This window comes from Ixodes scapularis, unplaced genomic scaffold, assembly GCF_016920785.2.
Source record: "Ixodes scapularis isolate PalLabHiFi unplaced genomic scaffold, ASM1692078v2 PGA_scaffold47__10_contigs__length_4178495, whole genome shotgun sequence".
Classification (NCBI taxonomy): domain Eukaryota; kingdom Metazoa; phylum Arthropoda; class Arachnida; order Ixodida; family Ixodidae; genus Ixodes; species Ixodes scapularis.
The window spans coordinates 2,256,610-2,279,314 of NW_024609876.1; the positions used below are offsets into that span (position 1 = coordinate 2,256,610).

The 22,705-nt window shown below is 47.0% G+C and overlaps 2 protein-coding genes across 2 annotated transcripts in view; one reads left to right on the forward strand and one right to left on the reverse strand.

Moving 5' to 3' along the window:
* Positions 1-3,107: 3,107 nt before the first annotated feature.
* LOC120847393 (U1 small nuclear ribonucleoprotein A) lies at positions 3,108-21,990 on the reverse strand. The gene is made up of 5 exons (XM_040219133.3): positions 21,901-21,990; positions 21,581-21,651; positions 15,913-16,085; positions 6,644-6,960; positions 3,108-3,381 (listed from the first exon to the last, which is right to left on the reverse strand). Exons 2-5 carry the CDS (start codon positions 21,645-21,647, stop codon positions 3,222-3,224), a joined length of 717 nt encoding a protein of 238 aa, XP_040075067.1. The 5' UTR covers positions 21,648-21,651; positions 21,901-21,990; the 3' UTR covers positions 3,108-3,221.
* Positions 21,819-22,705, forward strand: part of LOC8052626 (vacuolar protein sorting-associated protein 26B-A) — a 34,398-nt gene continuing 33,511 nt past the window's right edge. The window contains exon 1 of the mRNA XM_002435804.4: positions 21,819-22,432. Coding sequence (XP_002435849.1) covers positions 22,430-22,432 — 3 coding nt within the window. The 5' untranslated portion in view covers positions 21,819-22,429. The remainder of the gene's footprint in view (positions 22,433-22,705) is intronic.

Sequence of the window (22,705 nt, forward strand, 5' to 3'; positions counted from 1 at the left end):
AATGGCATCTTAGCATATGCCTGGCTGGCACTCCATTTTTTTTTTTTTCACAAACTTTTAGGTTCAATACGTGTGCCTCACTTTTTTCTGTTTTAGAGGTTGTTACTGGAGAACGTAAGCTTGAAACTGACATTTGTTTTCAATCACAATCGCAACATTCGAGAGTGCCACTTCGGGAAACTTGCCAAGATCGCGCACCTGCATCGCGCACGCATAAACATACAGAAGAAAGCATTCTGCTCACTCCTGCGCTGTAGCGTTTGTCTCGCACGCGCTTTATGTTAAAACAAATTGTCGGCGAGCGGCTGGTGGAACACATGTCAGAGTGAGCGTGACTTTTAACAATTTCGGACGGTACTTAAACGCGCGAGTGGAGTGCCTTCGATCTGCACTTGAATGATCTGGAAGAGTGCCGTCGGACGGCACTCTAGATACAGCGTTAAATTAGTGAAAACAAACATCGGGTTTCAATGAAAAAGCTTGCTAAGCATAATCGAAAACCAATAAACCAACTCATTTTAGAAAGATATAGGGCAGGGGCAGCTTTCTTTATGGCGTTCCGAAATGCTAAATTTGGACGCGTTTTTAGGTTTCAGTTTCCTATTGGAGCGTATCTTTGCACCAGCGGCCAAGTCGCGAAACTACCGCCTCGCCTCACTCGTAGGATGAAGAGGAGCATCATGGAAGGAAGTATGGCGCACGTGCGTTGCGCCTCTCGGCCACCGGGCAGCAGAAGCGCTGGAGCACAGATGCGCTTGGAGTGCCTTCATACACACGCGCGCTTTTGCTTGAGTGGTGACATCTCAGCCATATTCCCGCCCAATCGTTTTCTCTTTTTATGCATTTTGAAGCGCGCGCAATCCGGTGTCACTCAGCTCGAGCGCGTAGCTTTGGCTGATGCATAGACGCCATTTTACCGCCCAAGTCCCGCACCGAGTGCGCCAGAGCGTCACGCGTGCACATTCAGGGCAACAATGGATGTCTTCACCCTCAGACAGACAGAGATGTAGGCATGCACCCTAGATGCGCGATAAGAAATCGAAACCTAGAGATGCGTCCAAATTGAGCGCTTTTTTGGAACGCCGTAAAATGCTGCCCCCCCCCCCCCCCCCCCGCCCCCCGGCCCAATGAATTGATTTATTGCTTTTCGACGATGCTTAGCAAGTTTCTAGATGAAACAATACGCTTACTCTTAATTTTTCTTATCGCGCATCTAGGGTGCCTACATCTCCGCCGTTCTAGCCTTTTCAATGGCAATAGTATGTGTATTACAAGTTACAAGGTCTACAGGCTTCTGCGCCGCTCTATTGCATTAATGCCGAGACTGGGACGGATTCCTCGCGTGTCAATCAAAAGAGACGCGTGCAGGGTGCCTACCATAATAACGTTTTCGAACTCCCCGACTGTTTTATCAACTTCACCTGACCGACTCCTAAGGGGACAGGACCGTCAAGGGTTCTTTACTTGTATTCTTCAATAGTTTTTTACCAAGTCATTGCCTTTTAAATAAACCACGGGAAAACACTGTCCAAAAAGAACCTTAAAGCTATGGCAGTCTCCCGACAGCCTGCAGCATGGGCATACATGCAGCCGGCGGTAGTTCAAAGTGAGCAGACATTCCACCATCCCACGCACAAGCCAGTATTGGCTTATGTGGGATTTACATTTAAACTGTATTTTAAAAAGCAAATGAAATTTGTATTGTAAATAAAAAATAAAAATAAAAGGTGCAAACGTAAATGCCACATTACAGGGCACACTGAAGCACTCAAGAGTCGAGATTGATGACAAACATAAGCCCAGAGTCATACTGATAGTTCAACAAAAGTAATCTTTCTTCCACACGACTCCACCATTTTTGTGTTCTTCTCTCACTGCTTCAGAGTTGATTTCATATTAAATCAAAGCCCGTGAGTCCCTCTCGCTCAGAAGTCTCCATTTCTTGCTTCGAACCATGCCCCCAACCTATGCTGTGGATCAGTGAAAGGAGAGCTCAATTTCCCCGACTGAAGCAGGTTGGGGTGGAAATTCCGACTTTTTTGGTCTTGACAATCTCGCTGACAAATCACGGTTGGTAGACAACTCGCCCTGGATTAGAGGAAGTGGCCAGGAGCCAACAATACTCCGTTTCACGATGACTTGGCAAACTATGGTTGCTACGGCCCCTCCGACCCAATAAGAGCATTGGAGTGAGGCACGTGACACCACGACACGGGAGTGTTTGCGTCACTGCTCCAAATGCAAGGCCCAGAGGAACCGGCCGTCCTTTTCTGCAAAACTAACCAACTTCGAATGAACGTCCACCGCCGCAACGTTGCCGTCTACTAGAGCAGCGAGCTCTTCGGGAACGGTTCATGAGGCAACCATACGCTAAATATACCCGCAAATCTGCAGCGGGTGCTAATGCCAGGGCGATGTTTCGAGCGAAAGCTCACGGATTACGCGGCTGTTATCATTCAGACATTGTTCTAAAAAAAAAAGGCTGATCCGAATTAAGTATCGCCGAAAAGTAACGAGCCTTTGTCTTTCTTCCGTGTTGTGTGGCGTAGCGTCGATAGAGATGCAATGTCGCGAGTTCAATTGCCGTTACAAGAAAACTAAGCCCAGAACTACTTTTTGCTGTGGCCGGCGCATTTGCTGTGGCGGTGACAAGGCCTCCGTATCCTTGTCGCGGGGGCCGCAGACTTCACAGTTCGCCGAGTTGTCGTAAAACAGAGTATAGGGTAACTGAATAGCTATGCTTAGGGTATTGGAACTCCATCCTCCCATTCTTTAGTGGGCGCCGCCATTTTGGTGCTGAGTGCAGAGTCGGCGCATCTGGTGATCATTACAACTCAAAAATGTCTTCCTAAACATTGAATGCGGTGTCGGAAAGCTTGGGCGATAGTTTTGCTCGGTTGCAGACTGTTTTCACATTTTTAGAGGGCGAAAGGATGTTTCCTGCGACTTCAGGTACAGCCTTAGATAACTGGCAACAATGATTTCGAGCACCAAGATGGCTGGAGAGTCGCTACTCTAAAGCGTAGCCTATTTAGAGCCTCTCGAGCCAATCATATAGTGACACATTCTGAGTTAAAAAAATAATGTGAAAACCGTGACACAAACCGTGAATGAAGATGGTCTTTATTTGCGTAGAAATGGGCAAAGAACGTCAACGGAAACCGAGAAGGCCGTCTCGGCCCTCTAAATGTACACAAGAAGGAGACGGGAGGGGGGGTGTGCTACTTCTTGGCAAACGTGATCTTCATGGCGTGAGTCGGGGTGATCTTGAAGCCCTGCAGGGCCTCTTTGGCAGCGGACGACTGGATCTCGTTCTCGAACTCCACAAAGGCGATGTCGTGACGTCCGGGAACCAGCCGCACCTCCTTGAATCCGGGGAACCTGCACGCGGTCAAAGTAAAGGCACTTGGTAGTCACCAATCACTACAATTCTACGATGATAAAAGTGGTACAGTCATGTCTCGTCAATATGAACACCTCCGTTCCCACAAAAAAATCGTCCATAATGTGAGTTGTCTATAACAACGAGACAAAAATGTATGTATTTCCCCAGTTTGTCCTTGAAAATGGTGTCCATATAGTGGAGTCCACATAACGAGACATGACTGTATCAAAGCATGGAATGCTTTCTAAGCAATATTCAGAATGTCAGTAGCTCTGCACATTGCAAGCTTGGCTTCATGAGGTGAATCCTGAGTAAGACAAACTGTGACATAAGAGCTAATGTTTATTAAACTCTGGTGCGCCAGTGACAGAGCATGCATCTACAATTTGGGTTCCCCATTCACAAACTCAAATAGGTAAACAGAACGCATTCAAAGACTCATACTAGATTTTTTTTTTTTTCTCTGTGCAATGGGCTGGAGATTGTTACGGCTTTGTGGAAAAAAGCTATCTTCCCTTACTAACAAAACATAAAATTGCCGAATTCAATTTTTTTTTCATGTTGTACTTTAAGCACTAATTGTTGACACGCAAGGTTACATAAAACCGCCTGGAAGGCGATCTCAGAGTTTAAATCATTATTTTTCAGTTGAACCTCACCTACCCGATGTTGACGTTTAAAAATACTCTTTTCTCATCAAAACTATCGAAGACCGGAACAAATTGCCACAGAGTGTTTTTATTGGCGTTTCTTCCATAAAAAAAAAAAAAAAATTATTTGAAGGAAAAGTTTTGAATTTGGTTTTTAATGTATGATTAGGGTTCCGTGTTTTCGAACAGATCCAAAAAAAAAAACTCAGAAAAACACCCGCCGGTAAAATTTTGGTCAATTCGGATTTATCCGATAAGCCCCAAAATTTGATGTGCCAATCCCCCCCCCCCCCCCCCCCCCCCACACACACACAAAAGTATTTTACAATAAATGAATTGAGCAGTGCTGGTCCTGGTACAATGTCACTACACTCTTGTTTCAAATTTTGGTCCATAGGTCATTTCGGGTCATGACAAAAGTCACTGTTGATGTTTCCAGTTTGGGTCATACTATTTGTGCTTTAGAGAAAGGAAACATTTGTGTTTTTATAACAGTGAAAGCTATGGACCATAGAGATTGCGTAAAGTGGGGAAGAGGGACAGCTGAAACTTCTCTATTACATCGTTTACCACAATTCCTCGTGCGGTAGGTTGATGGAATAGTATGGAATGGATACAAACTTCCCAGCGACTACCTCCAGGAGTTTATTGATTTTTAGGTGTCAACATTTATTGAAGCAACACTTGTGTGTAACTTTCGCTGTAGGACACATTAGTACTACCAGCAGTAATAGCACCAATGCCCAATACAACTGAAGAAAATATTAATTGATACAATCGTGTCTTTTTTTTTTTTTTGTTCTGCATTTATTTATACCCGAATATTATTTATTTATTTTTAATAAGAAACACTGTGAAAACTCAGAATATCGGAGAATTGGGAATCAAACAAAAATAAATTCTGAAAAACAACCATTGAATTTGACAAAAAATAAACTCCCAAAACATGGAACTCTATGTATAACCAATCTAGGTTTCCTACGTGTATAAGTTATTGTCATACATTTTTTGACTGCATGTTCTGGATCCCTCTCCTGCAATAACCCCTAAGGGTTGGCAGTATTTGAAACAAATAAATAAAAAATAAATAAGCTCGTCCACAGAGATAGTGAACGAGCTTATTGTGGAAAAATAAATAAGCTCGTCCACATGGGTAGACGAGGGACAGGGGATGATGCGACAAATCATTCACAAATTAGCCAAGGCTTTGATTAAAGTAAATTCTACAGCCAAAGTGCAAATAATTTTAGAATCACCCTCGTATATGCACATCGCTAATAAGTGTTTGTGAATGCATGTGTCAAAGCGAAAGACTTTCTTTTTCACGAGCTGTTGTTTGCCTGCCATTGGAGGGGGCCGGGGGACCCCCTACAATCTGTTTTATAACTTTTTTCCCCACCTCCCATTTAACAATATGAGGAAAAAGTTATTGTTGTTGTATCGTAATATTTCGACCACAGGAAGTCAAGCTGCTTCAAAATGCTTTTCGAGTCTCCGTCGCAGCAAGACGTTTTCAAACGCCAATGCATTATGCGACTCCTAAAACGGGAAAACGGGAGTGCAACGATATGTGTTGGAACACTCCTCACTTTAGACAGGTTTACAGGCCAACTACACATCCACACACAACAAAGGGGGTCTTTGTGCTGAACCTCCAGGTGTTGCGCACAAAAACTTGGCGCCAACTAAGGCTCTCAACGTTTGTATAGCGCTGTGCTCGGGTACGCCGACTTCGACCACAAACTAAAGTTGGCAAGCTATGCACGACGTTTACGCGAAATGCTTCTGGTGGGAGCTACATCGTGGCACCGCCGTCTCGTCGCACGCTTCCTATTAAGCACCTCGCAAAGCTGCCCGACCGCTGGAAACGAGTTTTCGACTAGGTGCTTGCCTTCGTACGAAGCAGCAAGGCTCCCCTCGTACATGCGACCCTCTCTCCCTTGTTGTGCCACTGTTTCGGACGACTACCGTCAAGCGATACGGCGAACCATTTCATGTTCACGTAAATAAAAAATGAGACATTTACAAATATCTATAATGTGCAATTAGAGTGCAGCTCTTGAGGAAGAAGAGGGGCGGGTATGGAGGGGAGGGTATTTTCCTCCTCCTTCTCTATACCCCTCCTCTTCCTCCAATTCAGTTTCCCCGCTAAATTTAGCAAGGAAAATGACGTCACCTATGAATAAATTCAGTTTCTCCTCTAGATTTAACGGGAACATTGACGTCACGTGACCTCAACACCAATTCAATTCCCTGATAGATTTAGCAGGGAATGGAATCGGTGTTGAGGTCACGTGACGTCAATTTTCCCGCTAAATCTAGCAAAAAAACTGAATTTGTCCGATAAATCTAGCGGAGACACTGAATTTCACCGCTAGATTTGGCTGGGAATTGAATTGGTGTTGAGTCACGTGACGTCAATTTTCCCACTAATTCTAGCAAAGAAACTGAATTTGTCTGCTAAATCTAGATGAGAAACTGAATTTGTCCGCTGGGGGATTGAATTGGTGTTGAGGTCACGGGACATCAGTTTTCCCGCTAAATTTAGCACGGTTACGATAAAGAAGCGCGACCGCGGGGGATTCCCTTGGAGCAGAGAGAGACTCACTGGTTGAAGAGCATGGAGAGCATCATCTCGTTGGTCTCCTCGGGCAGGTTGGTGAGGAAGAGGATCTGGTTGGGGGGCTGCTCGGGCAGGGAGCCCATCATGGCCCCCGGGGCCATCATCATCATCATGGGCTGGGACTGCAGGTGGGGCCCCGCCACGGCCGCGGTGGCGCTGGCCACGTGCTGGGGCGCCTTCTTCTTCTTGCTCTTCTTGGGGGCCGCCTCGCCGTCCGCCGCCGGGCGCTTGCGCTGCGTCTCCACGTATGTGCCCTTCATCTTGGCCACTGCGTCCGAGTCCGTCTTGGAGTACTGGATGCGCTGGAGGAGACAAGGTCTCCGGTTAGCCGCCCAGTCTTGCAAAAGGTAACCGACAGACATTTCACAAAAATCCCCTAAGGCCCACCACGGCATCTACCATGTGATGCTAAAGAAAGCAAGAGGGTACCGGAGCTGCTCGCATGCCCTGGCCCACTCGCCATCATCTTTGTCAACCGCCATACCCTGTCTCGCCGTAACCTGGCAAACTGCGAAGACTATGGTCCCAGTGAGCCAAATGGTGCAATGGAGGGAGATATGTAACTTACGCTCCATCTCACTAGTTGCGCACAGTCCTGACGGAGCCACGGGAGGAAGAGAGAGGGAAGCCACTTTTGTACAAATTTTTAATGATGGGCTAATCTTCCAGGGTGAGAAAAGTGACACTTGAGACAAACGAAGAAGGGTAGGAGGAAAGATCCTCCTATCCGAGTAGGAGGAGAGTCTTTCACCACATTTCGGTTCTCCGCAATAAGCCTCCGTCGGATTGCAGGCACCTCAACCGGGATTCGACACCGCATTTTGGGGATCTCTAGGCTGGCGCTTTGCCTCGCCACCGAGGGGCTCCAAAAGTCTGTGAAGTTTGTGCCGGTGTCCTGTTCCTCAATGTAAACCCCAGCATTTTTCTGTGGCAGCAAAAACAGACATAAACTTAAAAGACAACCCAGAAATGGTTTGGCTCGCACCATTCCTAGGTCGCGCGGCACTGCTCTTGAGCGCGGCAGGCTTTAAAACTGGAAAAGTCGAGATAGGCAAGGGTTGGATGCGTACACGCTGCTCACAAACTTTGCTTCATAGACAAAAAAAGAGAATTTTCGCAGTTAGTGGCACATCTTCCGGTCTACAGTTGCCGCCAGAATGACAATGGCGAAGACGTCTTTCGAACGCCCGGCCTCCAGTGCGCACTCTATGCCTTTTGCCGCGCTTTGGCAGAGCACGCTTGCTCGAGGGGCACGAGAGGTTGAAGCCTCGTCGAAGGTAGGACACTCGCGCCATAGGCGGGGCAACCCAAGCTCCTCCTTGCCGTTCTCACCTCGTCGTCGATTACATACTTCGGTTCACACTTGTCCAACCGCAGCCGACGCTACGCTCCGACGTAGCCAATCGAGCAGTGCCAAAAGTGCGTCATCACGGCGCTTGTCACCTTTGCGAGTTTGCCATCAGTGACCAAGCCAGTAATGCACAGAAAAAAAAGGGCAGAATCATGGGGCATTTACCGCATGCAGTTGGTCTAGCCAAAGATGGCAAACGCGCAGAGATGACGCGCTTTTGCCGCCACTTGCTCCGTTGGATCACAGTGTCGCTTGCAGTCAAACTTGAGAGTGAAACGGAGTATACTTTAGGCTCGCGATAATTCAAACGCGGATATTTCGTACTGCCGGTTAATTCAAACAAATTTAAAAATTTTGGTTGTCCTGCTATGTCTTTAATGTACTCGTAAACCACTCTATTCAAACAACGTCTTTGCGTAAAGACCCATTCACACACTTGCAGTGATGTGATTGGCCTAAGCCGACTTGGAGCACCTTTCAAAGCAGCCAAAACAGTGTTTTAGAGCAGCAAAAGTGGCCTTTGGAGCAGCCAAAACAGTGTTTTGGAGCAGCAAAAGTGGCTTTTGAAGCAGATATTCTTAGAAAAATTTAAATTTTTATTTCAAGTGGTAAACAAACGAAGGACACACCACTCGCCGCAATAAACCAATTATAGCCAAGTTCGACCCCCTGGGCCCGTTTGCTCGAAGCCGGTTAACCTTAACCACGGTTAAAAGTTAACGCATTTCCCTACGAGGGGGAATTTTAGGTCACGTGACCGGCAGAGTAAGGACGGCGGGGAAACATGGCGGTGCCCCGGTGAGCGAGCGCCGCTCGCTTTGGAACTAATATGTCGTAGTAGCTGCAATATCGAGCGCGTTAGTCAGCAATAAATGGTGCAGTAGGCTTTCGTTTTGCCTTACCTCACTTAAATCGCAAAGCATGAGCAATGACCATGCCACATTTTTTAGGTAGTCTTTCGATTCTGGCCCTTCCTAAGCCTAAATGAATGTGATAATTGTCGGCATGGCAACGTCTTTGGAAAGTGGATTGCCTTGACTCAATTGACCGGGTATTGATAGCACACTGAAACAGACAGCGTCCCCCAAGCATCAAGGAGAATGCAGGTAACTTTTCTAAAGCAAATGCCTACAACCAATTCCATCTTGCACGCACATTCGTTAGCGCTCTATTTTGGTTATTTAGTTTGAATCTTTTATAGACCGACAAGCGGAGCGGCTTTGTTTACCAACACGGCCGGAAGGCCGCGCATGCGCGGTAGCTATGTGGGCAAAAGCAGCCCGGCTCTCCGTGTTTTCGCCATTGCGCTCTATGGCGTGCGCTCGTTGTTGACGTTGTAGGGACGCTTGTATCTTTATTTGTGCGTCGTATTTCCTCATAACGTACGTCGTATGCTATGCCCAACTATTTGAGCTCGTTGCCCGATCCTGAACGGTAGCGGTATCGAAACAAACTGTGCGTGGACGGCGTTGCCTACAAGGATCCGTACGCCGCAAACAAGGCCTAGGTGCTGGACTTCCAACGTAAAGTTTCTGCCACGGAAGTCGACGGCTCAGGTCGTCGTTTATTTAGTTTTCGCCAAGTCAGTTCACGGCCGACACGGTGCAGGCCTACAAGTCTCTCGACGCCTACGATTACATTGAGTCGGTTTCCGCACTGCTGGCGGGATCAGCAGACTGTGGGCCTGCGGAAGTGTGTGTATTCATTAAATGATTAAATACACAGAGCGTCTTCAAGTCAAGGTATGATATTTTTCATACCCTCGTGACCACAAGGCATTACAACCAGTAAAGGTTTGTCCGTTCTGCAGTCTTGGCGGTAACAGGTTACAAGTAACGGCGTTACCAGGAACGCATTACTTTTTTCAGTAACGTAGTAACCTACTCGTTACGTTTTTGACACAGTAACGGGTAACATACTTATGTTATTATTTCAAGTAACGTAGTTACGTTAGTCATTACTACTTCCCTAATTACACTTCAATTGTTTCCGAGTTTTAGGCGTCAAGCCATGTTTTCTTTGCGTTTTTTCTCGTAAGTATCTAGGTGAAACCGTAAAAAGAGATAGACTAGTTTTGTTCAGCTTCTGCTTGATATTCGCGACTCCAGCGACCTATAGGGGGCGCCACCACCAAACAAACATGGCGGCTGAGTCCAGGTCGCGTCGGCTTGGCCGGGCTGCCTGAATGGGTGGTGCATTCAATTTAACAAACTTTCTTTTGTTGAATGCCCAATTTTATGGGTATTTGAACTGAGACAGTTAAGTGTAGCCGGTGCACATAAACTTGCCGAGCATAGTTTTGTTTTGCCGGTGTTTTTTTTTTTTTCTTTTCATGTCAAACTTTCGTTTCGGAGACTTCGATCAAAACCGAAACTATGGGCTCCGGAGAAACGGTAATAGACTCTAATTAGTTTGATCATCTAAGGAAAGCGGCGAAGGCTACAAAATTGTTCCACCAAGAGTAATTTTTAGCTAACTCGCATGCCTCGACCATGCGACTTATCTGTCCGCGAAATGGAGCTTTCGTGCCTGTCCGCGTTTCAAGAAAAAGCTCCAGTCGTGTGCTCGGTCAAGAACACAGGCTGCAGGAAAATTACGAAAATTAAGCAAGCGCTTTTTGAGCCAAGGAGCATGTCAACTCGCTGGCGCTTCACTAAGCAGCTGATACTCGTATTTCAATTCAGGTTTTAGTAGCAATCGAGAAGTCATTTTGACGAATATGCGGATTATGTATCATATTACGTACTATGTCCCTAAAGCGATATTAGCATATTCTTCGGGTTGAAATATGAACTTAGTTAACTAACTATTAGGTGAACTGCTGAATAAAAGTATATTTGACGGACAGAGAGATACTACTTAAACTTAGCCAAATGGTTCTAGCCGGTAGAACGGAGACGAATGCGGACAAACTGAGGAGAGTCTTCATCGGAGATTCACTCAGACCTCCCTGCATTGAACTTGACTTCGAATCCTGAACGGATAAAATAAGTATTTTTTTGTGGCCGGTCAACCTGAGCGATGTAGACGTATATTCCTGCTGGCTTCGACAGGGGTTATAATATAAATATTGGAGGCGCGATAGATCCTAATGACGTGACAGCTTCCAACTTTGCGAGACGCGTCCCCCACCTTTTGAAAGCAGATAATTTCCCTCATTAATCATATGCAGCGAGCAGGTTTTCTGAATCAAGTAATTGCGAAATTAGCCCAACTCCTTCAATGTGGTCTTTTTCGGCGAAAAGCCGCCAAGATGAATAGCCAACGCACCGGCCGGCGTTAGTGGCTCAAATTAACTTGAAGCTAATCGAGCACAACCAAACTCAAGGAAAGCAGCTATCGAACCTTTCCATTCACTTGACTGCAACATTGGTGTTCCCTCCAGTGAAACACTTCGTCTGTCGACCTCCAGTCCACTGTTCTACATCCTTATAAAGAAACCATTTATCAGTTACCAAGCAGTCGTCACTTTGAATTAGATTAGAGACAGACGAGAAATCAAAAAGTTTTTCCGTGATTCCTCCTCATCCAAAAAATTGAAAGCACGCGACCGTGTGTTGTGGAGTAAACGGGCTTTCAAACACGTGATGGAAAGAAACAATCTACTGAGGCTTCACCACACTAATGAACACTCAGGCAAACTTAAGAAATTTTCGGACCTTCGTCAAATTACATTGCTCGCCCCTGCGCCGACAGCACGCGTCCGCGAAAGCCATCAGAGACACGGCGGGGCGCGGAGCGACCTGGACCGACTGGTTCCCGGTTTTCCAGCTTGGCGGCGTCCGTTTTGCTGGAGTCGCGAATATGACCTGTATCGTCAAAACCGTAAAATGTGTTAAATCATAATTTAAAAGAGTAACGCAGAAGTAACGTGCCTTACTTTTTATCGGTGGCGGTAACGCGTTCCTTTTATTTTGAGATAACGTAGCTCAGTAACGCATACCTTTTATTTGCAAGTAACGAGTAACATATTTCATTACTTCTTTCGGTAACGCCTACAACACTGCCGTTCTGTCGCCGATCCCCTTCTGCTCGGTAGCACGTGCGTAGCGAGCCTCCGACGAGCGCTTGGCCGGTGCTTTGTGCGCGAACACCGAGGGAACAAAATCCGGGTGATCTCGATCAGACAATGGCTTCCCTGCACATAAGCAAGCCTCGGGAGGGAGATTGAAATGGAAGCCGGCCTTGCCTCCAAGAAAGTGTTTGCCGCACAAACGGTTATTCGCGCGAGGCGACCATTCTTTTCGATCCACGGATATTATCCACCTTCTCGGCCTTTCAGAGTCTGCCGGGAACTTGTGGAAACTCACTCCGCTGCTTTTCTTGTACATTTCGGTGCAATTAACGGCAACACAGCTTCGCGGCATGCTGAAATGCTATGACGCCCATGCGAAACGTGCGCGCTTTTGCCCACACCCCCCGGCTCCGGCGCGATCGCAGCGCTGCCGCAGCTCCGTGACGTCAAGCCCGCGTGTCGGTGTATACTGGGAAGGCCAGCGCGCGCGGTGCATAGAATTACACTTTCAGCGTTCTCCTCGATGCTTGGGTAATTTAATAATAAGTCTATTTTTACTGGAGCCGAATTACACGGTTTTCAATTTATGATGGTGTTATGTACACTTCTTGCATGCTGGCCAGCCATGCTGCCAGTGTACGGCCTGCCTTTCACTGCGCACTTCTTCCTCCTCGTTACTAGGACCGAACTTCGTCGTCTTTCGAACTTGGAAGGAAATTTCAACGAGGCTTATCTTCAATTCAGACAGCCAAACATTTAAACATTTTCCAAGCAAGGGTTAATTTAGTTTTACCTTAATCAATATATGTACCATGATCAACAAAAAGTGTTTCTTAGGCTCACTGTATGCAGCGCTGCGTCGCGAAAACCTGGTAGCGCGCGTTTTTGGGTCCCCCCTTTTCGGGAAACTTTTTCCACGGAAGCCACATATATTCGTTACAATCAGTAGGTGACACTACATAATAAAACACGGAGCTATCGCTCATCTAGCCCTTGTTAAACTTGGCTTTGTACTTGTAGGTACCTAGTAGGGAAGGGCGGTTAACTTTTAAGTGCGGTTAAAGTTAACCGGCTTCGAGCAAACGGGCCCTGGGAGTCTATCAACATGTAACTAAAATGCCAATGACATTACACATTTTGCAATGCTTCAGTAAATAAGAACCAAACTGCACAAATTAAAATTTATTTGAAAATGACCAGCATAGTAGTAAATATCACAGCATTAGGTTGACTAGCAATATAATAAATAGAAGCAGCCTCCAACTGATAAAACACATAACTTCTGCCGCCCAATGCGAAATTGTCGCGAGAGCGGAGATGGCTGTTCGATCAAAACCGTGTCAGTCCGCTCTCCGTCGCCAACTGATTCCCAAAATTGTATGCAAAATGTAACGGTCCAGCATACGACAAAAAACAGTCCAGCGGCATGTGCTTGCCAGGCCGGCAGGCGAGGTACAAGCTAAACACAGGAAAAAAAAAAAAAAGAACCTGAACGCATCGGTGCAAGACATCGCGAGCCAGGGTCAAAAAGTTCTTGGAGCGCTTTGTGCAACGACTGAACTCGAGACAAACAAGCGGGTTGTGCAGGTTCAGCGTGCAGACATTGCCTTCTTTGCTTTAGCTCACTTCTCTTCACCAACTTTCTTTCGCAGCAGATTTTTCACGTACCGGGGTCTGTCTCTAAAGAAAGCCTACCGAGAGAAACCTAGGTAATCAATACTTCGACACAGCAGCCTTTGAGCTAAAGGGATTTTTGTAGTAGCGCATTAAACAAGAAAAAGAATGTTGATGAATATGCAGGAAACCCTACGTTTCAGTTTAGAAAGCGCCATACCTGCAGCGACGCGGGACGGCAACACCTGACGTCGTGCAACCACGGTGACTGGCAGGCAGGGACCAAATATAGTTAGGCCACGGCCATTGCTTTTAGGAGAGAGTGCTTCAGCTCATAAAGTAACTCCCGCCGTGCAAAAACATGGTTTCGTTTCACAGCCATGGCTGGTACACAACACGCTAGCGTCGGAGCGTCCGCATACGCCTGCGTCTATCGTTGAAAAAATTAAAAGAAGACGCAAGACGAAAGACGGCGGGAAACATTATGCAAGGACCGGATGAACGATTGATGCAGGGTACTTTTTGTCAGGCGGCCAGTTGCGCCACCTAGCTCATGTGTGCTCAATTACGGTACTCAGCTTAGTTTCGGTTTTCAAAGGTGACCAAAATTGGTGCTTCGGCACAAGCTTGGTGCAGATTACCCATATTTTGGAAAAATGTAGCAAGATGTAGCAAGGTTAGCCCCTTGATGCAGTTTGGCGCAATTGGTGCAGCAATCACATCATCGCACTTGCGACTTCTTAATATCTCTTACATCAAGAGGACACAGTGTTGCCAACTATCGGGTAGCGGTGGAACCTTTAACTGTCCTGTATATTTCCTATTTCTTTTGCACGTCATTCTTTCTTTCTTGACTCTAAGAACTTTTGTGAATGTTACAAACAACCCTTTCTCATTAGTAGTACATACATTTGACTTCACAAGTATTGCCAAACCTTCGCTCTATTGAAATGCAGTTCCAGGGTCACCGCATAGATGGCGCCAGTGTGTCCTCTTGTTATAAGAGATTTACGAGGTTTTAAGGCACTCGGTTTTAAGGAGTCACAGATGTGTGAACGAGCCTTAATTCATGCTTTTAGTTCTCGTGGCCGTGTTGCGCGCGCTTCTTTCCGAGCACCGGTGGACTGCAGAAGAGGGGCAACACCTGCGGAGCCTGCTTCCGCGGGTGTTGCTTCCCCACGGTGCACCGGTGCTCGGCGAGAAGCGCATTTAATGGGGCTCCAGCAGGACACACGTAAGCTACGAAAACGGGAACCACGCAGATACTTCCGTGGCAACTTGCGCCAACGCTGTGACGTGGCGGAAGGAAATAGGCCCACATCGCTGCATACACGCAAGTTGTCATAAAAACTGCCACACAGTGCCAGTTTTCATTGTTTGTGTGTCCCCTGCTTAATAGTTCAAGTTAGCCAGCGTCTTGGCCCAATGAAAAACCTTAATTTTGTTTTTAGTTGTCATGCGCTGTCTAAGCAGTCCCTTCTACTGCCCTTCTACGGCACGAGAAGGGTTCTGATGCTTTCGTGAAGCGATTTGTATCTTGATGTCAAGCTTGCCGCCGTGCATAACGCTCGCACATCACAGGCGCACTTGCTACAGAATCCCTACTTGTCAGCGTTCCGCGAAGCGACAAAGCACGGAAACTCAGTCGCGTATGATCTCAGAAATACTTGCAAGTACTTCTTCTTGACTTTTGAAAGTGCCATCGATCGTTCCAACAGATCAGTGGTTCCAACTAAGCTCGGGGAAACACAAAGAGTAGTTCGACGTTCCGCACCTCACTCGACGACCTGACAAAGCCAACTGAAGCCCAGCGCACCCATGGTCATACAAGCTGTGTTCCAAAATGTGCTCTAACTTCAGGAGTGGAGGTTTCGTACCTTGGCGTTTGAAAATCTACCTTAGTTTACCCTCGCTACTACTCACAGTTGTCACGTGGTAACCCGCTGGAGTAACCTAAACCCACTCTCGAGTAACTTGCAATGACACGCGCGTCATGACTGTCATGACTACAGCAATAAGGCGTCATAAAAAAAACAAAAACAAAACAACTACGGCGGATACTTTTTGGGAGATTTAAGGTCGCGGCCGTACAATCGAGAGATGTGATCAAAATTCGGGAGGCTCCCGGACAATTCGGGAGAGTTGGCATGTATGAGCAGTGTGGTTCCGGCATTAAAGATGCCGTGCTTCCCATGCTCCGGGTAGGAAACGGCTGTGGCTCTAGCACGGTGAGTAGAAGAATGCCCAGCGTCTGGGAAGTATGATCACACTCACCATCGGTTTGTCGTAGAACGGGAAGCCCTGCATCGACCTCAGTGCATTTGTGGCACTGTTGAGGTCCTTGAAGACGACAAACGCCTGGCCCCGCATCTTGAGCGTCTTGAGCGCCACAATGTCCAAGATTTGGCCGAACTGGGAGAAGATGGCGTACAGGGACTTCTTCAGCTCTGCAAAACATGCGAGAAACAAGGTGAGGAAGACGCACCAAAAGAGGACTGCACAAATATTAGTCCGCACCAGAGATACGATCTCGGTCAAGGTGAGAGCGAGCGCGTTCTCGGCCGCGGATAGGACATGGTGCCATAACTTGCACGTGATCAACTGAAGGGACATTTGAGACCTGTTCTCGAGTTCCCAATTGGGCAATATTTCGGTCAGAATGTCTCACCAATGTACAAATAATGAGGTCTTTCGAGGCCTTCAATGCGCTTTCCCTTAGTACTTGCTCATCTACCGGTCGATGTCGGCTTGTGTACGGCAGCGTTGGTTGGGTTCAATAGCTTCCAACGTGAAATAGCAGACTATCCCATATTCAGCTTGCGTCCGATCTCACTTCGCCGCGGCGTTTTATTTCTAGTGGACAAGCAATCTCTTTTCCGATCCGTTAACAGACGACATACTATGTTTTCTCTTTTTATTTCCACATGTGGATGGCGCTTCATAGCAGACAAACTGCAGACAACTGTCTATGAACGCTATTTTCGATCACTCCGCGAGAGGCAAATTAGATCTCGCCCTCACAGTGACTGAAAGAAATCAGACCCCCAGGAGTTTGCTAGACTTGATGCGTCGGTTCTTCTTTCCCCACAGTCTTAAAGAGATGCTTAACCCTTCGAGGCTCACTGCTGTGCATGTTCATTCGTAGAATCTTACTGTAACATGGCTATGCTCTTTTTTTTTTATACATTAAATAACACAAGATGTTTGATTGGTGATTTGATAGCACTGTTCCCTACCCACAATCGCTAGGCTGTTGGCATCTTTAAAATCATACACCAACGCGCAGTGCTGATGTCATGCCACAGCGATAGCAATAGTGCTGTCGGTGCAGTGCATGTGCAAATGCTGGTTTCTCTGCATGTGCAATGCCCACACCTTGTGGACAACCTGGGGAAGGATGGACGGATGGATGCTAACAGCTGTACCCTTTATAACAGGCGGTAACTTGCACCGCCTAGCCTAGAAATTAAAAATCAAAAGTATGGTTTCCTTTTTTCGTCAATTCGCTTTCCCTCTGCAATTTCGTAACTATCACAAGGATGACCTTTGTGGGATCAGGCAAACAAAAAAAATAAAAACATCACCCCCCCGTCTCTTTACCCCGGCGAGGGAGTCGCCAATTTTCCTCTGTTTTAAATCCAGTCGGCATTGCACTGGCACCGGAATCCAAACTTTTGGACCGGGTTGCCCACATGCCAAATTACCTGTGGTCACTTCCACCTCAAGAGGGTCAAGTGCAGTTGGCCACGTGAGCGGCGCTCTGCCGCCGTTAAAAAGCCGTCGCAGCGTGTGTGCAAAGACTTTTTGGAGTCTTTGACAGTCAATAAGTGACCATGTGTTGTCCAACCAGTGTGTCGTGTCATTCTCCGAGACAAGTAGCAGCAAGGGATATCCCTCAGCCTGAAGTGGGCAAACGTGGACTGTTTTGTAAACAGCACGTTGGCCTATACTGCCCAACCTTCGCAGTGTACGTAGCTCTACCGTTTTTTAAAGCATTGGACAACAATCTCTTCATTAGGTTTACAAGTACTACCGTTCATGCTCTGTCTTTTCCACACAATGCAGATATAGTGCCAAGATGTCCAGTCCCCACATGGCAGGCATCTGATGGCCCTGAAATATGTTAATCTCTTCGAGGAACAAGCACAGAACGTAGTGCCGTTATTGAAAATCAGCGGAGATAAAACAGCAGAACAATCTGATGGGAAATGCTTTGAGGCCAGTAATACATTTTCATGGGATAAGTGCAGCTGACCAAAGCAAGAGGGCTGTTGTTACATCTATGATTTCAAAAGGAATACACCATTTTCAGAAGCCGCAGGCTTGGAAGCATAAGCCGTGTGTGAGCGTGGCTGAGTGAGCTACAGCATTTCAGTTGAGGGAATGTCCCTATCCAACAGGCTCATTCCTTCTTCACCAACAGCTCTCAAAGTGGAAATTCGGAACACAATGGAGTGCTATGACAACGGACTAGGCGTCAGTGTCAGTTGCCCATTGAACCCCGTTCAAACGTCAGAGCCATCCTGTGGTTTAATACTTTTCAGATTGAGACAAAACCTACAAAACAGCACTTCCAATTCGTAAAAGCCAAGGAGCTCGTAGTACGGTGTTCTATACACTCCGTGCGACGCGACTGGCGCGCCGCCGCGCGGCCGGTAGCGAAGGTAGGCAGTGAGAACCCCGGAGAAAACGAAACCGAAACCACGCCGCGTACGTTGGTACGCATTGAAGTCGGAATGGTGCGGTTGCGCTGGGTTCACAGCATGAAGTGCTGCCTGTGCTGCGTCATTAACTGCTTCAATAGTTATGCGTCGTATCTCGTGAGGACAAAGTTTCACAGTTTTTCACCTCGCCGATGTTTTCTGGGACAGCGACACCGATGGAGTCGTGCCGTACGACGCGAGAAATTTGGTCTCCCGATCATGTCAGCCACTGTGTCATCACGGCTGACATATTCTACACTGCCGCTTTGAGCTCTGCGTTTGTTTTTGTACCAGTAACGCCTACTTGTGTAAGCGCCGATGGGACGAACTAAAATGCCATCCCACACTCGCGGGTATTAAGTGCCAATTTCGTTGGAGGAATGCCCTCCAAAGAAGTTTTGTCCCCATCGTACGTGTCATTGATATTTCCGGACAAGTATGGCGCGCAATCTGTACTTCATGAAGAAAGATTCGAACAATAAAAAAAGTGACAAATATAAATCTAAAGAAAACAACAATGAAACTCGGAATCACTGGAGAATCGACGTTTGAGTATGGAAGTTTATGTGGTGTGCTTTCTTTCTGGATCAGCCTCCTTTTGGATGTGAAAACGCTGACACCCCGAGTTCTGTAGACAACAATATTTTTTTCTCGGCTTTAGAGCCACCTATCGCAAAGTGGTTCGAACTGGAAGTACCGTCCGCTGGTCCCTTCCTACCTGTAAAGTGTGCACCTCCCACGATGAGTGGTTTTATCTTGACAGCCTTTGACGGTCAAAACTGGTTCCCATTTAGTTACGCCGCCCAAACTAAATTTCCACCTGGTTTCGCTATGCCAACTCTTTTTGTTATAATAAGTGTTGTGCCAAGAGACGGTCATGTCAAAGTACCTGTGCGCCGAAAATCAGCACCTCGCACAACAGGTTATTACACAACAGCTGACCGCAAAAGCCCTTGGCGGCCAAACCGTGTGTTGGCCGACAGCTTTGTTTTCTCGGCTTTGGAACCACCTTTCGTAAAGTTGTTTCAATTGGAAGCACAGTCCACCAGTCCCTTCCTACCTGTAAAGTCTCCACCTCCCACAATCAGTGGTATTCTCTTGACAGCCTTTTCATGGTCAAAACCGGTTCCCATTGAGTTACGCCGTCCAAACCAAATTTTCACCTGGTTTCCCTATGCCACCTTTTTTTTTTTTTTTTGTATAATAAGTGCTATGTCATGGTACTGTCAAGTCCAAGCACCTGTCTGCCCAAATCTGCATTTTGCACAGCCCGCTATAACACTACATTTTGGGTCCAATATTGGATATTCCTGACAGCTTTATTTCTTTATTCGTTAGAAACATAACTTTCACACCTGCTGTCTTAAAGAAACTTGGCACTCTTCGTGCACAAACTTAGTGAACATCTCACTCGCCTCCAAACATCATGGTTCCAGCAGTCCTAGGTTTACAGCGACGAGTGAAATAAATTTCCCACTCAGAGCAATTATGGTGGCGGCCGTCTTGTTTTTCGGAAAATTGCTCCGCCGCAACTAGAGAAATTACCCCTAATAACGACTCAAACTCAATATATAAGAAGTGGAGAACAGCTAAATGCCCTTCTGCTCCAGCACTCATGCAACGTCACCCTCAACTTATCGGCTCAAAAAGCAAAAGTTTCGTCCGCGCGCGCTTCCGCCGCAACAGTTTGGCATGCGAAAAGGCGCCGCAGGCTGCTGAACGCGCCTCACAGTCGAACGCCAGCTCCTCCGCTAGCGGCGCTGCGCGCGTTTCTCAAAGCGTCCCCTATAGTTCCCGCACGGAGTGTATACTCCGTTTCATGATAACTTGGCAAACTTTGGAGGTTACGGTCCCCGTGACCCAATAAGAGCGTCGGATCAAGGCACGTGACCCATGTCACAGGAGCGCTTGCGTCACTGCGCCATATGAGGGCCCGGAGGAACCGGCTGTTGTCTGGTGGCCAAGAGCCGCCTGCTGCGAAATCGACCAACTACGGATGAGCGTCCACTGCCACAACATTGCCGTCTGCTAGAGTAGCGAGCTCTTTAAGGACAGTTCATGAGAGAACCATACGCTCAATTTACCCGCAAATCTGAGCCAGGTGCTAATGCCAGGGTGATGTTTTGAGCGGAAGTGGTCGATTGTAGTGCTGCGATCCTTCAAACATCGTTCAAAAGCCACATTGTTCTCGGAGAAGAGTTGATCCCAACTAAGTGACGTTGAAAAATAACATGCCTTCGTCTTTCTTCCGCATCATGTAGCGCAGTGTCGATAAAGATGCAATCACGCGAGTTCAATTGCTGTTAGAAAAAAAAAAAAGAAAAAGCCTCGAACTACTTTTTGGTCACAGACGACACTGTTGCCGTGGCGGTAATGAGGACTTCATGGCCTCACCCATGAAGTGTTGTCACGTGCCTTGCTCCGACGCCCTTAATGGGTTGCGGGGGCCGCAGTCTCCACAGTTTGCCAACTTATCGTGAAACAGAATATAGTGAAGAAGCTACACATGGCTTGCACTGATGCCACATCAGCTGCCATTTTGGCAGCCTTGATGCTGAGCACAAACCTTCTACAGCTCCCATTTTACACCATTGAATTTGTTTTTCTCACAAAGTAGGATTGACCGACCAGCCACATCATGCGATGACATCACGTGCAAGCCATGTACTGTGCCTGGTAATACTGCCATAAATGTAAGAACTGTTATTCGATGCTCCGTCTCACTAAAACCGTGCAGTACAGTCAAAGCTACAAGGGAGAGAGTGTATCCCGGCCTGTTCAAAAAGAGGGAAAGGAGGAACGGGGGAATCCCAGCCCTTGTCTCCCATTCCTCCTTTCCCTACTCTAGAACAGGTTGGCATACGCTCTCTCCCCTGTAGCTTTGGCTGTATTGCACGGCTTCAGTGAGACGGAGTATATACCCTCGGAAGTCCTATTCCGTCCCAGAAGGTTACTGGTAGTAGACGATGACAGTGTAACGCGCTTCAAACAAAGTTGCCTCCAAACGAAGTACTCTGGCTGAACACCAGGTGCAAGGAGCGCGCCCGCATGTAGAGTCGTAATTCATGTCCAGCCATTTACAGACTTCTTGCACAATGCTTACTGACAACACGGTGACACGCCCGGAAAACGCGGACCGCGGTACGCAAGTGCAGACGTAATTCATTTCCAGCGATTTACAGACTCTCGCACAAGGTCCATTGACAACATAGACGCCGGGAAAACGCGGTAGGACTTACCATCCTTCTTGACCTTCTCGTTCAGGTTGTTGATGTAGATCGTGTGGTTCGGACGTATATCCATCATGTTTCTGTTCGGAAGAAGTTACAGATAACGCCAACAGTTAGCGATTACGCCAAGGCGGTGTTCTAGACCGCACAATGAAGAACGCTAACGTGACAAGCCGGTAAGCAAACCGAGAGCGTCGTCCCCTAGATGCAAACGGCAGTACAACTTTGTAAAATGCGCGGACGCCATGGCAAAATGATAAGATGTCCAAAAGTCGCATTGTCGGGGTAATGCCAATACTATTTGAAGGAAAACAATGCGACAAACTCACATTCTGTGTCCAACACTCGCACACCGGCAAACGAAAGTCGACGCTCTCTAGGACTGGACGTATTAGTATTGTTATCAATTGCAATAAAACGTGGCGCTAGTAGGCATACGAACAAACAACAACAACAAACAAACAAGAACAAGCTGTAACACACGCATGCATTTAAAATAAATAATTACACTTAATTTTAAAAAAATAAAATATTATATTACTTACAAACTGAGACCTATTTTTGTAAGAAAAGTGCAAAAAATAGTGGGCAGAAAAACTGGAACAACCAAAACACAAACTAAACCAAACATAAGAGATCAAGCGAAATTGCGAGGTGGGCTGGCGAGGAAGAGTCGTTTATGCCGTCGCATTCGCTCAGCCCAACCGCCAGATTTGCACGAATTACGTCGATTAGGGAAGAATAAGGCGATAACAAGCGATATTTCTGTCTACCATCTTGAGAGAGCGGATCGTTGAGAGAGGGTGCGTGCGGCGTCCAGGCAGGCACTCGAAGCAGGCGGCCTGAGAGCGGATCAAAATGGTACGTAGACCACTTTGCTTTCAAAGCGCATTATTGTCCAAAACCACAAACTGTTCCTTAAATCCTGCGCTAAATTAATGTGTTCGGCCCGCGCTGAACGTATTTCGTGAGACAGTCAGTCCGGCAATCGCCAGCGTGACCGGCGATGACGCCCACTACCCGACTGTGGCATGCGCTTTGAGCTAGATCACTCACCGCAAAAACTGCGAAGCCGAAACCTAGCGCTCGTTGATAATGCCGAGCTTCTTTCTTTAATATTTATATCTCAGCCTG

Bases quoted from the DNA above. Each gene is read 5' to 3' on its own strand.
- LOC120847393 (XM_040219133.3), bottom strand. From the start codon at position 21,647: ATGATGGATATACGTCCGAACCACACGATCTACATCAACAACCTGAAC. The intron at 6,961-15,912 runs GTGAGTGTGATC...TGTCTCCTCCAG, and splicing joins CGTTCTACGACAAACCGATG to CGCATCCAGTACTCCAAGAC. The intron at 3,382-6,643 runs GTGAGTCTCTCT...GACCGCGTGCAG, and splicing joins CTCTCCATGCTCTTCAACCA to GTTCCCCGGATTCAAGGAGG.